The sequence below is a fragment of the Aspergillus ambiguus genome (assembly GCF_047715705.1).
Source record: "Aspergillus ambiguus strain CBS 117.58 unplaced genomic scaffold BDV59scaffold_55, whole genome shotgun sequence".
NCBI classification, from domain to species: domain Eukaryota; kingdom Fungi; phylum Ascomycota; class Eurotiomycetes; order Eurotiales; family Aspergillaceae; genus Aspergillus; species Aspergillus ambiguus.
In genome coordinates, this window is record NW_027395568.1 from 66833 (window position 1) to 79970 (window position 13138).

A 13138-nucleotide genomic window follows, 5' to 3' on the forward strand; every position below is an offset into this window, starting at 1 on the left:
GCTCAGGCACAAATGCCACCATTGGTCTCGTTGAGGCTCGTAGTTCACCCTGGTGAAGTGTACAGGTGAGGTTCTCCAGGAAAAGTTAAATAGTACACGCCTGCATATTGCCGTTAGACGCAGCAAGTCAGCGCATGAGTTCACCAACCAATCTGTATACTGACGGCAGAAGAAGCCACATGCTTCATTTAAGAGTCCAGGGCACACATCCCGACCTCAGGGTTCACGAATATTCTAGCAGTATCACTCTCGTGTCACAATCTTTGGAACCTGTGATCATAAGCAAAGCCAACAAAATGAAGATTCACCGCATCAACTCGGATTACACTTAAATAGAGCAACAAATAGACAGGGCTCGTCCAAAACAAGGCCCCAATCCGGTACCAGAAGCGTCGACCAGGTGAGTTACATTGAAACCGCAAGTAATTTTCCAAGGTATTCTATAAGAATTTTCTTGCTCTTTCGACGGTTTCCGACTAATGAAAGAATTTTAAGAGTGACTGACCGAGATTGCCAAAAAGGGGAGCCCTTTGCGAGTTTAAATATTCTCAAGGTATTTTCTCTTATTCATGATGTTAGTTAACGAATGCAGCCAGTAAGTCTCTATAGGGCGTTCTCCGGAACCCACAAGATCCCTAAAGCCAGTTTGGGCTTCCTAAGACAAAGGCTCAGCCGACAGAAAAGGATCGGGCGGGGGGAACAAAATTCCCTGCGCGGACAATCGGACCCCACTCTCCTATGCGGGAGACAGGTATGCGAGTACATCGGAAACGTTAGGGTCAGTCGAGGTCGTTCCGCTTCTTTATGAGCTTGTGCTTCCGCATTTAGCGAGCGACGTAACTGTCTATGCTTCTCATATCAGAAAAATACACGCCTAGTCTCTAGGCAATGAATAAAGCTAAAATTCATTCGTGGGGTATACTCCTAACTGCGGCAAAATTAGCTGCATACAATTCGTAAGGATAGAGGTATATGTCATGGGGATGTACGGATCCTACCATGATAATCACTATCACCACTCTTACGACTACCACGCCTTTGCGTGAAGAGTGAGCGAGGTCACTGATTTACGAGGACGCGAATCTGCTTACACAAAGGACCATGAAAGACTAGATCCAGTATTGCTGTAAATTCTGAGCTCAGACCCCTCCAGGTCTATCGCGGGATCAGCCTACTCCGTGGAGATACCGTAAAGAGATTAGCGGGGGACACTAGTCGTGCGACTTTGGTGGGCGAAATCATCAACTTTACATTCCTTTTTACTGGAAGCCTGTTTCCTCCTGCATGAGTGGATACAGTTGCGTGTGGGGTGAAGGCTCAACCTTTCTGTAAATGACCTGCACCCCCGCCTGCTTTTAAGCTGGGACAGAGATCGCAATTCTTAAAAGTCCCTTCAATGTCTCCGTCAATCTCTCCATCTATCCCTCTGTGTGCTAGATCGTGTTCTCCTGTTATATTTTTCCTATTTTCCTTTTCCGCTTCCGGGGAAAAGGTGGAATGGATGCGCTCAACAAAACTAGTTTCAGAAATAATGTTGTTATGCAGCATGAGGAGTGTTCGCCTGCTCAGAGGATAGACCTCTTTTCTGACGAGGAAGCTACTAATAATCTTAACCGACAGCTCGTTCGAAAATTGGACCTTACCCTGCTGCCTATTTTGTGGCTGGTACATACACTGAAAAACTTGGATAAAGGCAACATCTCGTGAGTTTAACATGCCCGCTTCCTCTCAAGCTGTCACAACTGAGTCGCATATTAGCCAGGCAAAATTAAGTACGCTGGAGATTGACTTAGACCTACATGGCACACAGTTTAATACAATTGTTTCAATGGCGTCAGTCGGGTAAGCTCTTATCGATGACCGTGTGTATTGTCTGCCACTTACCTTCCCAGGTACATCCCAATGATGATCCCCAGCAACATGCTGTTGACTCGTGTCAGACCGTCCCTGTATCTCCCATCCTTTGCCGCTTTGTGGTCGGTGGTAGCTACAGCAATGGCCGCTTCGCAGACGTTCTCCCAGGCGGCTGCGATGCGATTCCTCCTGGGCTTGTTTGAGGCACCCTTCACTCCTGGAGCACTATGGCTCCTATCCTGCTGGTATACGAAGCGTGAGATGGCGTTGCGCTATGCCATCATGTACTTAGGATATATACTGTCGGGTTCGTTTGCCGGCCTGATTGCAGCCGGGGTCTTTTCCAGGCTTGAAGGCTATCAAGGTATGGGCGGCTGGCGCTGGCTATTCATAATCGAGGGACTCCTGAGTTTGGCAGCCGCAACCATTGCATTCGCTTTGCTGCCTGACACACCGAATGCTTCTTCAGGGTCGGTGAAGTGGCTCCTCAATGACTCTGAGCGACAGTGGGCTGTTGAACGCATGCGCCGCGATCAAGTCTCCAATCAAAAAACTAATCGATCGGTATGGTTTGGTCTCCGACTTGCTCTACTGGACTACAGAGTGTGGATATTAGTGAGTATATTATACTGCTTTTCTGAGCTCACATTCTGAGCTCTCACCGAAACTAACGAAAACAATCAGGCTTTAGTTGCCTGCACCCAGGGCTCAACCGCAGGTTATACTAGCTTCTATCCAGAGATGGTCGAAGGCATGCACATTGGAGGTACCGTCATTACGCTTCTCTGCACTGTTCCTCCCTACATAGTTGCCGCAGCTGGCACACTCGTAGTCGCTTGGTTAAGTGACAAGTTCCGCGACCGCAGTGCGCCCATTGCAGGTTCGATGGTGGTGATGATCATAGGGATTGTGGTTGAGATGTGCACGTCGCGCTCGGGAGTGCGATATTTCGCCTCGTTCCTGTACATCGCTGGGTGCAACTCTGCCTTTTCCCTTCCACGGGCGTGGGTCGCTACCGCGGTCAGTCAGACACCCGAGAAACGCTCCTGTGCAGCAGCAATCCTTGAGGTGATTACCGCGTTAAGCTACATATGGAGTGCTTATTTCTTTCGCAACGAGGACGCACCAAGGTATCGCTCCGGGATGGTTCTGTTGGTTGTGTTTGCAGTTGCGTGTGTTCTTAGTGCGCTGACAATGCGATGGGTGCTGCGCCGGGACAATCGAAATTTGCTGGAGAGATGTCAAGGTAGTGGAGTTGCGCCTGTGCTGCATCCCGTATAAACTTGTGGCCCAGTGTTTTAGAGCTCAATCGGCTATATGTTCTACCTGATAAAAGATACGTCGCATATTATAGTTCGGTTGCGGTGATGCCTGCATATTCTGTAAATGATAGTCTACGCGACACGAGCAGACCGTTGAGTGGATGACCACCGGTAAGGTTCGGACGGTGATAGATAATCTGTTTAGTCTCTGGCACCCATTGATCGGCCAAGATGACACTATGATTAGAACAGAGATCACGATGAACAAGATACATATTGTGAACGAACTGCATGAAGAATGCGGCATGACCTAAGGCAAAACTTCCTTTTGAGAAATTCCGTTATTCGAAAAATAAATGGCCTCATTAGGAAGGCCTTGTATGTGGAAGTTGGATTACGCAAGTAATATGCATTGATGGTTTTATAGGGAGGAAACTTTCCCACACCGTCTGATCCAGCTAGTTATTTGTAGGATAATAGCGGAGAGCTGAAAGACCGCAGCTAAGAACTTCAAGTTTAGGTGAAATAGCCGGCTGAGATATGCCGAGGATGCTGCATATGTCTAGACGTTACTCAAAATGTGTCGATTGCCTCCCACACCTAGTCAGTGTAAGCCGTGTGAGAGGCGCTCGGCACAGCTAAAAGTAAACAAATGCCGCCGCGGGTAACAGCCCTAGTATATAGAAACGCAAGATAGTTATATGTCGGTAACCAAATTCAGCAAAGATTGGTCCTGGACCCTCTTAGGCAGATCTAAATCCGAAATACGCAGGCAATGAAATCAGCGGCACTTCTCAATAGTTAACTAACTATAGAGCTCTGGCTGACTCATCCTGATCAATGGCAAGTTCCAACGGCAATCTCCATCGACAAACGCCAAAGACAGGCTCCATCATGGAAAGTTCCTTCAGAGCCATCACACGTCTGACAGTATCTGTCCCAACAAAATCGCGTGCGGCCTCCACGCGGATAGTTATATAAGTGGTGCTAACCGCTTTGATGCCTCGGTCCTGTCACAAGGAAGAATTCCTGCGGTTTCACACTGAACGCTCCGTTAAAGTTGATTCCGTCATTGCTCATCACGTAGCTCGAATCTTCCAACTCGAACTCCACGTCTTTTAGGATGTTCACCAGCGTCATTAGGACCCACCTATATGCGTAGTGTTTTCCTATACACTCACGTCTACCGTTTCCAAACCACTTCTTTATGCCGGCAGGGAGCTGGTCGAGTCTATCTCCTAACATGCGCTCGGGCCTAAAAACTTCCGGATCTTGGAACACTGCAGGATCCCGTCCCACTGCGGCTAGAAGCACAATCAGTGCTTGGTTTCGCGGGATTTCATATTCGCCTGCAAGTAGCACCGGGCCCTTATCTTCGGGTCGCGGTTCCAGATTAAAGCCCGGGGCTGTTCCTGACAGTCTGAATGACTCGTCAATAATGGCTTTGCAGTACGGAAAGTGTGCAAGATGCTCTTGTCCAACACTCTCTGACGACTTAACTACCGAATCGATCTCTTGACGCGCCCGCCGAAGTGCATCCGGGTTCTTTACTAGGTAATATAGAGCAAAGGAAATTAGGTTGGGCGCTGTTGTGGTACCGATAAAGCATTCAATGATTTCATCCTGGATTTGGCTCTCGTTTAGACTGTTTCCAGATTGTGGATCCTTCCCGTTCATCAAGGCATTTAACATATCAGTTTTATCAGTTGGGTAGGCTTTTCTGCGCGCAATGATCGCTGCCGAGTAGTCGCGCATAGTCTTAATATAATCGTCGTATGTTTTCTGGTGGAACAGCGTGGTCAACAGCTTTGGCCGGGAGGCTCGACGGGTCGCCTCGTGAGTGGATGCTTCGAGAGAATGTATAACAGGCGGTTCAGGCCCATTTACACAGTCTATATCTTGATTAAAGAAACAGAGCATAGCGGTCGCGTGATTAAGACGATCCAGGTCGTTAGTAACGTCAACTGTCCCAGACCCTGCGATCCATTTCTTAATAAGATAGGATATTGTTTTTTGCATATCTGAGTAGACCTCAGTGACCGCTTGCATGGAGACTAGTGGCTTCATAATGCGGTAAGCAATTCCACGGTCATCCATCTCCTCCTCGTAGGCCGTGAACAACCCACAGTGGACGGCATGGCGGTATTCAGCAATCGGAGTTGATATGAACTTCCGAAATCGGGCTTCATCGCAAACCTCTTCGACGAGGGCCGCACCGGTAATAAAAACAAGCTCTTTATCAAGAAGCTTAACCTTGAAGATAGGCCCTGTTCAAGCCGCACGTTGGTTAGCTATTACCAAGCGGCCAAGTTCAGAAAAGGGAGAGATTCACAATATTCATGTTCTAGTGCAAGTCTATTGAACGAACCCCAGGGGTTCTCGGTGTCAATCTCAAAGAGATTGCCCACAATGGGGTAGCCCTTCGGCTGAGGGATGGGGGTCATAGTATCTCAACTTGACTAATTGAAGCGGGAAACAGAGCAGGAGAGACAACGATATGGAACGACAAGAAGCCCAAATATTTAAGAAGCTGAGACAGTTTCGAAATTGTTAAATAGCATCTACCTTCGGTACTTCCGATGTAGTTAATCTCCCGCTTAGTCGACATTGATATTAGAACTGGGACTTCTGGAAGTGCAGATATTGGTTTGAGCTAAATTCAGATAATTTACGCAACTATCAGGCTTAACTATGAGCAGATTGACTTGGCAGTCAGTGCAGGAATTGTTGTAGTTACGTAAGTTGTTTCCAGGAAGCTTCCGGCATAAAAACCCGTGAAGTGCGAGATGCTAAGATGATATCTTTCTCCTCTGGTTCTTATGGACAATAAGGTTTATATTTTCCTCTATTTTCCTGATACCTTCTATCTCAACAAGTTACTTCTCTGATCAACCATAGTTACATACAGCCATCTTCGATCAACCAAAAATTTACGAATCTTGTTAATCTCTCCTTGTTCTTCTTTTGTTACTCTGTGGTCATTGCTGCGATGAAACTTTAAGAACAACGGAGACTGGGGTACCGATATAACAGGATGTTTTCCATAATCATAGAAGCCCGAGAGCGCGCAGGATATGTATGCTTACTTTCCGTTAGCGTTTGAATGGAGCTTTATATTCCTGGAAACGAGAATAGCGTTGCCTCTTGCAATAGCTGTTCCCCGTTGCTGTAACAAGGTCCCCTAGCAATATCCAAGATGCGAGATTTCGGTGAGCAACTCAAACTCAGCCTTCGGGTACCGAAAACGTCCAACGAGGCAGCGGACCAGTTAGCCAAGCAGGCCGCGTTCCGCAATCACGGGAGCAGCCAGGACACGCAGCAGGCAAGGACCTGCGATTATTCATGTCATTTGCGATCAACGCGGCGGTCTACCGGAGAATCATGGAGGATTACCTGGTGTAGTGGAGTATTAGGAGAGCCTACACCACGCGGCCACGAAGCCGCTTATCACAGAACCGACGAAACGAACTTTACGGCCTTACTATAATCTCACAAATCCGCAGAGCTCTGTTCTGATTCAGATGGGACTATGCGGACTGGGCACAACCGCTCCCTCTTTAAGATTAAGCGGACTGGATCGAATCGGTGTTTCTGCTGTTGGGGACCGCAGACACTGCGTCATATCCTATTAGAGTGTGAGCAATTTAACGCGCTCCGGTGTGGGCCGTGAAGAGCCATCGACGGGGCAAAGGGCCTGCTGCACGATCCTGAACGGTATGTCTGTGCCTTCTTGGTCTCTGAGCCGAAGGTAGTGTGGCTCACTGCGCGCTTCGTACTGCAAACGGGCCTCCTGCAGCAGTTCCGGGCGGTCGCGATAACCGAAGCAGAACCAACACCCTAGATGAATACGGGTGAATACTATGGGTAAGCGGAATCGGACTATCGGCAAGCCACGGTCTCGCCGGCGAAGAATCTGACATCGAGACACGCAACCACATCCGTGGCGAGACACAGCGCGGCGCACGGCCAGGCAGGGGCAGGCAACCCACGTGGTTGGAACAGACAAGTAGAACGGGGCAGACGCTAGGAAGGCCCTTGCGAAAGGTGAGATATATGCAGAAAGGGGGAGGTGTTGGCGGAGGCAGCAGAAGGGGACGCTTTTCGGTGAGCTTTTCGATATCATCCGCATGGTGGCGGATATTTTTCGACGTATAGGGTGCTTGCGGCGATTAGGCGTGTGTCTATGAGATCTGGGGGTCCTGGCCGCCAGCTGTTGTTGATATATCTTTTCTGTATATGTATATTTAGCGTCACGGGAGTGGTAGAGCACATCCGCATAGCAGCCGCTTTGCCAGCTCTGTCGGATATATGAATTCTAATACTATTACTACTACTACTACTACTACTACTACTACTCTACTGTAGATGCTTGACTTCTCTTATAGAACACCCAATTCAGGTCCGCTCATCTCGAACACTCCCATAGTTCGCAGTCTCTTCCCCCAGCATCGGCGTGTCCGGTCTCATCGCCGGATCGCCGTCTTCTTCAGCAACATACTTCCCATGTCTCCGCGCAACCCATCGACGCCAAGGCTTATACATAAACACACTCAGACCTCCAAAAATAACAAAACAACCACAGATACCCCCACCGATAGCATCATAGTAATCGCCGGCGGTCTCGACGCCGTCCCAGAATCTCCCCGTCGGATGGGCGACGTTCAGCACCAGGGTCAGTACCTGGATAATACCGATCACGATGGCGACAATGACAGTCAGACAGGTCAGCACGATCGAGTAGTACAGGAAGGCGATGGGATCGCGGTGGTTCTTGGGAGGCTGTGTCTCGTGGTCGCGGTCGTCGCTGATCAGCGGGGTCTCGGGGACGGCTTCGCTGTCGGTCTTAGGCGGGAGGAAGTTGGTTGCGGGCTGGATGTAGAGCGACAGCATCAGGGCGCCGTCTGTGGTGTCTAGGAGGCACATGCCGGCTGGATGTGGATACCGTTAGATGGGGTGATTGTGGGGATTTGGATGGACGCACCGGTGAAGAGGATGGGGAAGATGAGTATCACCCAGAAGTCGGTGCCGCGGGCGGCTTCAATAGAGGAGATGCCTAGCAAGGCGATCTCGGAGGAGGTATCGAATCCGAGGCCGAAGAGGATACCAAGCGGGTACATTTTCCACGGACTGGAGAGTGGTCAGTATATGGGCCTTGCGTGGTTTGGGGAGACCTACCGATCAATTAACTTGAACATGCGCTTTAGCACGGAGAACAAGATGCCTCCACCTTCGATCTTCCAGGCTTCTTCTTCCTGGCCCTCGGGGAGATCCAGCACCTTCTGCATCTGCTTGTATAGCTTATACAGGATGTAGGCGTTCATAATGCCGAGCAGGATAAGGAAGGCCGCACTGACGGAGGTGCCGATGATCCCGCCGACGGTGCTAAAGCTGTCGAAACGGGAGGATACAGCGGCTGCGGTGGCAGCCACGACTATAGACGTGATGATCACGATCCTGGGCAGTTAGATGCGCACGTTGGATGGGTCGGGCGACTCACGTGGAGTGGCCGAGGGAGAAGAAGGTTCCCACGGTGACAGGTTTTTGACCGGTGGCAAGGAGTCGTCGGGTCATGAGGTCGATGGCCTATACATGTTAGAGACGAGATATATGAAGATCGATGGGCCGTACCGAAATGTGGTCTGCGTCGAATGCATGACGGAGACCGAGGGTGTAGGACAGGACAGCGTTTGAGACCAGCGAGCTGCATAATCAGCTTAGTTACCTGCACAGGAGAATAGATACATACGGGAAATAATGCTATACATCGGTTAGTTGATATGGATGCTCCGGCCGATTGCACAGGACACTTACTAGGACGATGGCGGCGGCAATCCACACGGCCACATTGACCAGCGCCACAAACAAAATGACAGCGATCGCCCGCAGAGGAATCTTCCGTATGCCAGGCATTCGACTATGGGAGCGCTGGGCATGGCGGATGAGGCGTTCGGGCGACCACTTGGGCTTGGGTGCGACATCCTGCTCGACGGGCGTCTCTCCCACCGTCACGGATGACCTCATGATGGTAAGACTTACAGGCAGACCTATCTGGTAAGCTGTATATGCCCTATATATCTATAGTATCACCGGGTAATACTGCCAGGATAGAGTAGTAGAAGGATCGATGAATATTTTTTCGCGGAGACGGCGGGGAATCCGATAACGCGCGATAACGGCGATAACAATACTAATCCGGTTTATTAACGCCAATCGAACGGTGGAGACTCTCGGGTCACTGATGTAAAGCTTGGCCGGCGACAATAGTTGTTGCTGAAGCTCGTTTAAATAATAGTCCCCAAGGTCCCGAAGGCTACAGAAGTTGATCGCCGACGAGGCCGAGTCCCCACTGCTCGGCCTGCTCTCGGAGAGCTCCGATACACGGGTAGCTTATTACGTATTACTTGTTGAGATTCCGCCGTGTCGCCTCCCCGACCAATCAGGATTCAGGGTTCACGTGCACGCATCCTTAAGAGCATCGTCTTAGTAGCCAGTAGAAAGTCATTCAATATTGTTGCGACCTTAGTTATCATATGTAACTTGGTCAGAATAGTGGATACGGTTCGTGTGGTTCCCCGTAGGATTCAACCTCAAGATCTTAACTCCTTGTTTAGATTCTTTTCGAAAACAATTATCTACCTCTTCATCAGAGAGGTATGATCCCTTTCGAACAGACAGGACTTCAGCACATACGGAATATCAGCCTCCCCGGGAAACGAAGTAGCCTCTTCCAGTCACTCCTAGTAATGCAACCGACCGAGACCGACGACAAGTTGGAGTGTGATTAAGTTACGCAAAGGATTTGCTGTAAAGATACCGAAGACCTGAGTATCTCTAACCCTTGCGCACTGATGCCGGAGTGCCGATTGCAGAGAGATGGATTAAAGATAGACGTGAGCTTCGACTGGCGAGTGATAAAGAAAGAGCAAGTCAAGCGTGTCGTTCAGCAGTACGAGCATATACTTCATCACGTGATTAATCCAAAACATCAGTCTCTAAAGTAAAGGAAATCAGTGAACTGAACCATGAGGACCACCACCAGCTCCAAGAGTGGAGCAGGACGGTGCCGACGTGGGACGGCGACTTCAGGTACGGTGAGCTGAACCGGCTATCGTCGGCGCTGGCGGCGCTAGGGGTCGGGCCGGAGATGTTCGTGCCAATATGCTTCGAGGAGTCGCGGTGGACGATGGTGGCGATGTTGGGGGTGACGAAGGCAGGCTGGCGGGGCGTTTGTGCTGCTAGATCCGTTGCACCCTCGTGCGCGGCGGCGGGAAATCTGTTGCGCGGTGTCCGCCGGCGTGGTCGTGGCATCCGAGTCGCAGGCGGAGGCGGCAACGCCGGACCTGACCCCGCAGCAGGTGGTGATGGTGGCCTGTCCTTGATCGAGCTACCTATTTAAGTTTATTAGATAGAAGAACTCCCAGTGACTTTTGAGATAGAGACTGATCTATCCCTGTGGTTCCCACATTTAGCTTACATCGTACCTTTCCAGGTCTTGATTTCCTTCGTCTCTTTTTAACGCTTGACTGCCTATGTTTTCTTAGTTTGGAGATATATGGTAGCGAGTCCTGACTGGATGATTTTTTCCTACATAACAGGAGGTACAAGCAGAACTGAGTTGTACTGTGTCCGCTCAAGATGCCGTTCAGCTACCAAAAAGAGCCTAGACACCTAGAGGTGCGTTGTAGGGGTGTTTCAGGTGCTTCTCGGTTTGACATACTGTACCTCATGTGTTCAAGGCGTACAGCTTGCCTAGGCCAGAAATACTGCGGTGGGGCCTGTGACGGCATGGGGTGGAGGTGTGTCATGTGTATCCGGGTTGTTTTGTTTGCATGTTTCTGTTTACTTAGGCGTGTGGGAGTGGCTCACACACACCTCCTCTTCTCCTTACATACCTGGGTCTAGCAACATGCGCCGGAAGATGTCGAGGTCGGTGGATAGTTACTGGAGCTTCTGGAAGACGGTTCCGGGTAAGGCCTCCAGGTACTCAAAGGGACAAGAAGGAGCAGCAGCCATGTTGCCGGCAGATGAAGAAAAATGCCACGTCTGAAACATGATTAAAGGGGGTTGTGGGTGTAGATGAATGAAGTCAGGGAGAGGAAGTTGGTATGATGAGGATAACGTTGAGTCCGGTGACCGCAGCGGCCACCAAGCGCAGTCCGGGGCAACCCCGATGACCTTACCAAAACATCCTACAAGGACAGCGTAGTATGTAGTGAAAATATATCTCTGAGTTGGCTGAGATGGTCATCTATCTGAAGATGTTTTTACCTCCTTTATATAGGGTGCCGGAGGTGAGTTGTTCCGTTCCGAGATCGGGTCAATATATATATATATATCCGTTCCGATCCTCGGGCGCTGACGTAATCTCATCAACAGATCTCACTTGAACTAACTAGTCTATCTTCTCCGACTCTCTTCATTCCGAATTTACCATCTTTCTAACCTGGACAACATGCCTGCTTTGCGCTTTGTCAGATCCGTACGTTATCAGACTGCCGTAATTTATAATCCTCTTCTCTATCTAACATCAATCCTAGGTATGGGAGTCCTTTCGGGCAACTTCGGGGTTGGAGCCTCGGTAAGTGCTGTCAGTCTCTAAGCACCGAGAAATTGTCTGACTAGCTTTACAGATTATTGGACAATGTAAGCTCTGAAATTGTTTCACATGCACCAATTCAGACTGTGCAGAACCATCACGCACGGTCACCGGACCCAATATGGATTATACTAATATCTACATGACTAGCTCCGAGTAACGGCTGCCAGGCCCGGAGTGGTTAATTTCGAACTAGACATTGAGAAGCACCATACAGTATATCTTACTCTTTCTTCTCTAAATCACCATTCACTAACCAGAATAGAACCGTCTTAACATCCTTCATGGAGGTACCATCGCTAGCATGGGTATGCATTCACGCTGACCGGAGTCTGAGCCTGCACTAACATTCCTGCCGCTTAAAGTGGACCTCGGTGGCTCCCTCGCCGTTGCTTCTCGCGGATTGTTCGCTACTGGTGTTTCCACTGATCTTAACGGTGTGTTAGTATCCTCATTGTTCAAGAGCTCTACTGACCGGCTATAGTCACATATCTCAGCTCTGGAGGCAAAGTAGGAGACAAGATTCTTGCTGTACGTACACAGATCTTCTTAGCTATCCACCACCTAGATGCATGAGGCTAACCGCTCTATAGGAGGTCACCTGTGACAAATGTAGGCCTTACCTATCAGCCCATCTATATTCAGATGGTCAAAAGACCTAACAATTGCAGTTGGAAAAACTCTCGCATACACCAATATCAAGTTCCTCAACCCCCAAGGTGAAGTGTTCGCCCGAGGAAGCCACACCAAGTATGCATACCCTCTGCCTTCTAAAAACCATGCTTACCTATTCTCCACAGGTTTGTTGCACTGGCGTGGAAAGACCCCCAGAACATTACGGATGAACTCAGCCCTCGCAAGCCATAAATTTCTGATATCAATTTCCGGCACTGAATCATTCATACACCAACTTTCAATAGAAGGGACCATCATCAATCATGTACCTTCCATGCCTATTAGAGAATAGATTTTACAGCATCCAGACATAAAGCATCGAAGCGTAGCCCGATATCTAACCCAGCTCGGCCTCCCCGTATCCAGAACAGCACGCCCAGCAATCTCCCAAGTATCTGCAGTAACCACTCACAATCCTCAATAGCGCAAAACTGATCCTTCCACAGCTTCCATATGTTATCCCAAAGCCCTGTGTGCCTCTGTAGTTAGCACCCGATCTAGCAGCCTCCTTTGGAAGCGCTCACAGAGTGCCCCGTACGTTCCTGGGATATCCTCGTCCCATCCAAACAAGACCTGTCTAACATGGATGACCCACACCACCGTGTGTCAGGGACCATCCCCGGGATGATCACCTAACCTGGCTCACGGGACCTCGAGTCCAGTGACTCCGCCTGCCGTATTCCGCTGGAGGCCGACTCCCACCACATTCCATTCTGAGACACCCGTCTCTGTACATAGTTACGTTTCCCAG

General features: G+C 49.6%; 4 protein-coding genes across 4 annotated transcripts; 2 read left to right on the top strand and 2 right to left on the bottom strand.

Moving 5' to 3' along the window:
* Positions 1 to 1539: 1539 nt before the first annotated feature.
* Positions 1540 to 3135, top strand: BDV59DRAFT_211092 (MFS general substrate transporter; the record flags this gene model as incomplete). Its single annotated transcript, XM_073695726.1, has 4 exons — positions 1540 to 1703; positions 1759 to 1842; positions 1893 to 2469; positions 2539 to 3135. 4 exons carry the CDS (start codon positions 1540 to 1542, stop codon positions 3133 to 3135), a joined length of 1422 nt encoding a protein of 473 aa, XP_073543249.1.
* A 968-nt stretch (positions 3136 to 4103) lies between these two features.
* BDV59DRAFT_196421 (cytochrome P450) lies at positions 4104 to 5560 on the bottom strand (the record flags this gene model as incomplete). The annotated part of the gene is made up of 2 exons (XM_073692713.1): positions 4104 to 5383; positions 5449 to 5560. The coding sequence occupies 2 exons, from the start codon at positions 5558 to 5560 to the stop codon at positions 4104 to 4106; spliced, it is 1392 nt and encodes a 463-aa protein (XP_073543250.1).
* Positions 5561 to 7511: 1951 nt separating this feature from the next.
* Positions 7512 to 9137, bottom strand: BDV59DRAFT_206071 (HoxN/HupN/NixA family nickel/cobalt transporter; the record flags this gene model as incomplete). Its single annotated transcript, XM_073694740.1, has 7 exons — positions 7512 to 8044; positions 8098 to 8243; positions 8292 to 8570; positions 8614 to 8699; positions 8745 to 8817; positions 8863 to 8873; positions 8928 to 9137. The coding sequence occupies 7 exons, from the start codon at positions 9135 to 9137 to the stop codon at positions 7512 to 7514; spliced, it is 1338 nt and encodes a 445-aa protein (XP_073543251.1).
* A 2360-nt stretch (positions 9138 to 11497) lies between these two features.
* On the top strand, positions 11498 to 12697 carry BDV59DRAFT_138746 (PaaI family thioesterase). The gene is made up of 10 exons (XM_073687120.1): positions 11498 to 11595; positions 11654 to 11694; positions 11747 to 11759; positions 11863 to 11928; positions 11978 to 12020; positions 12078 to 12149; positions 12197 to 12243; positions 12306 to 12324; positions 12384 to 12462; positions 12513 to 12697. Exons 1-10 carry the CDS (start codon positions 11569 to 11571, stop codon positions 12577 to 12579), a joined length of 474 nt encoding a protein of 157 aa, XP_073543252.1. The 5' UTR covers positions 11498 to 11568; the 3' UTR covers positions 12580 to 12697.
* The last annotated feature ends 441 nt before the right edge of the window (positions 12698 to 13138 follow it).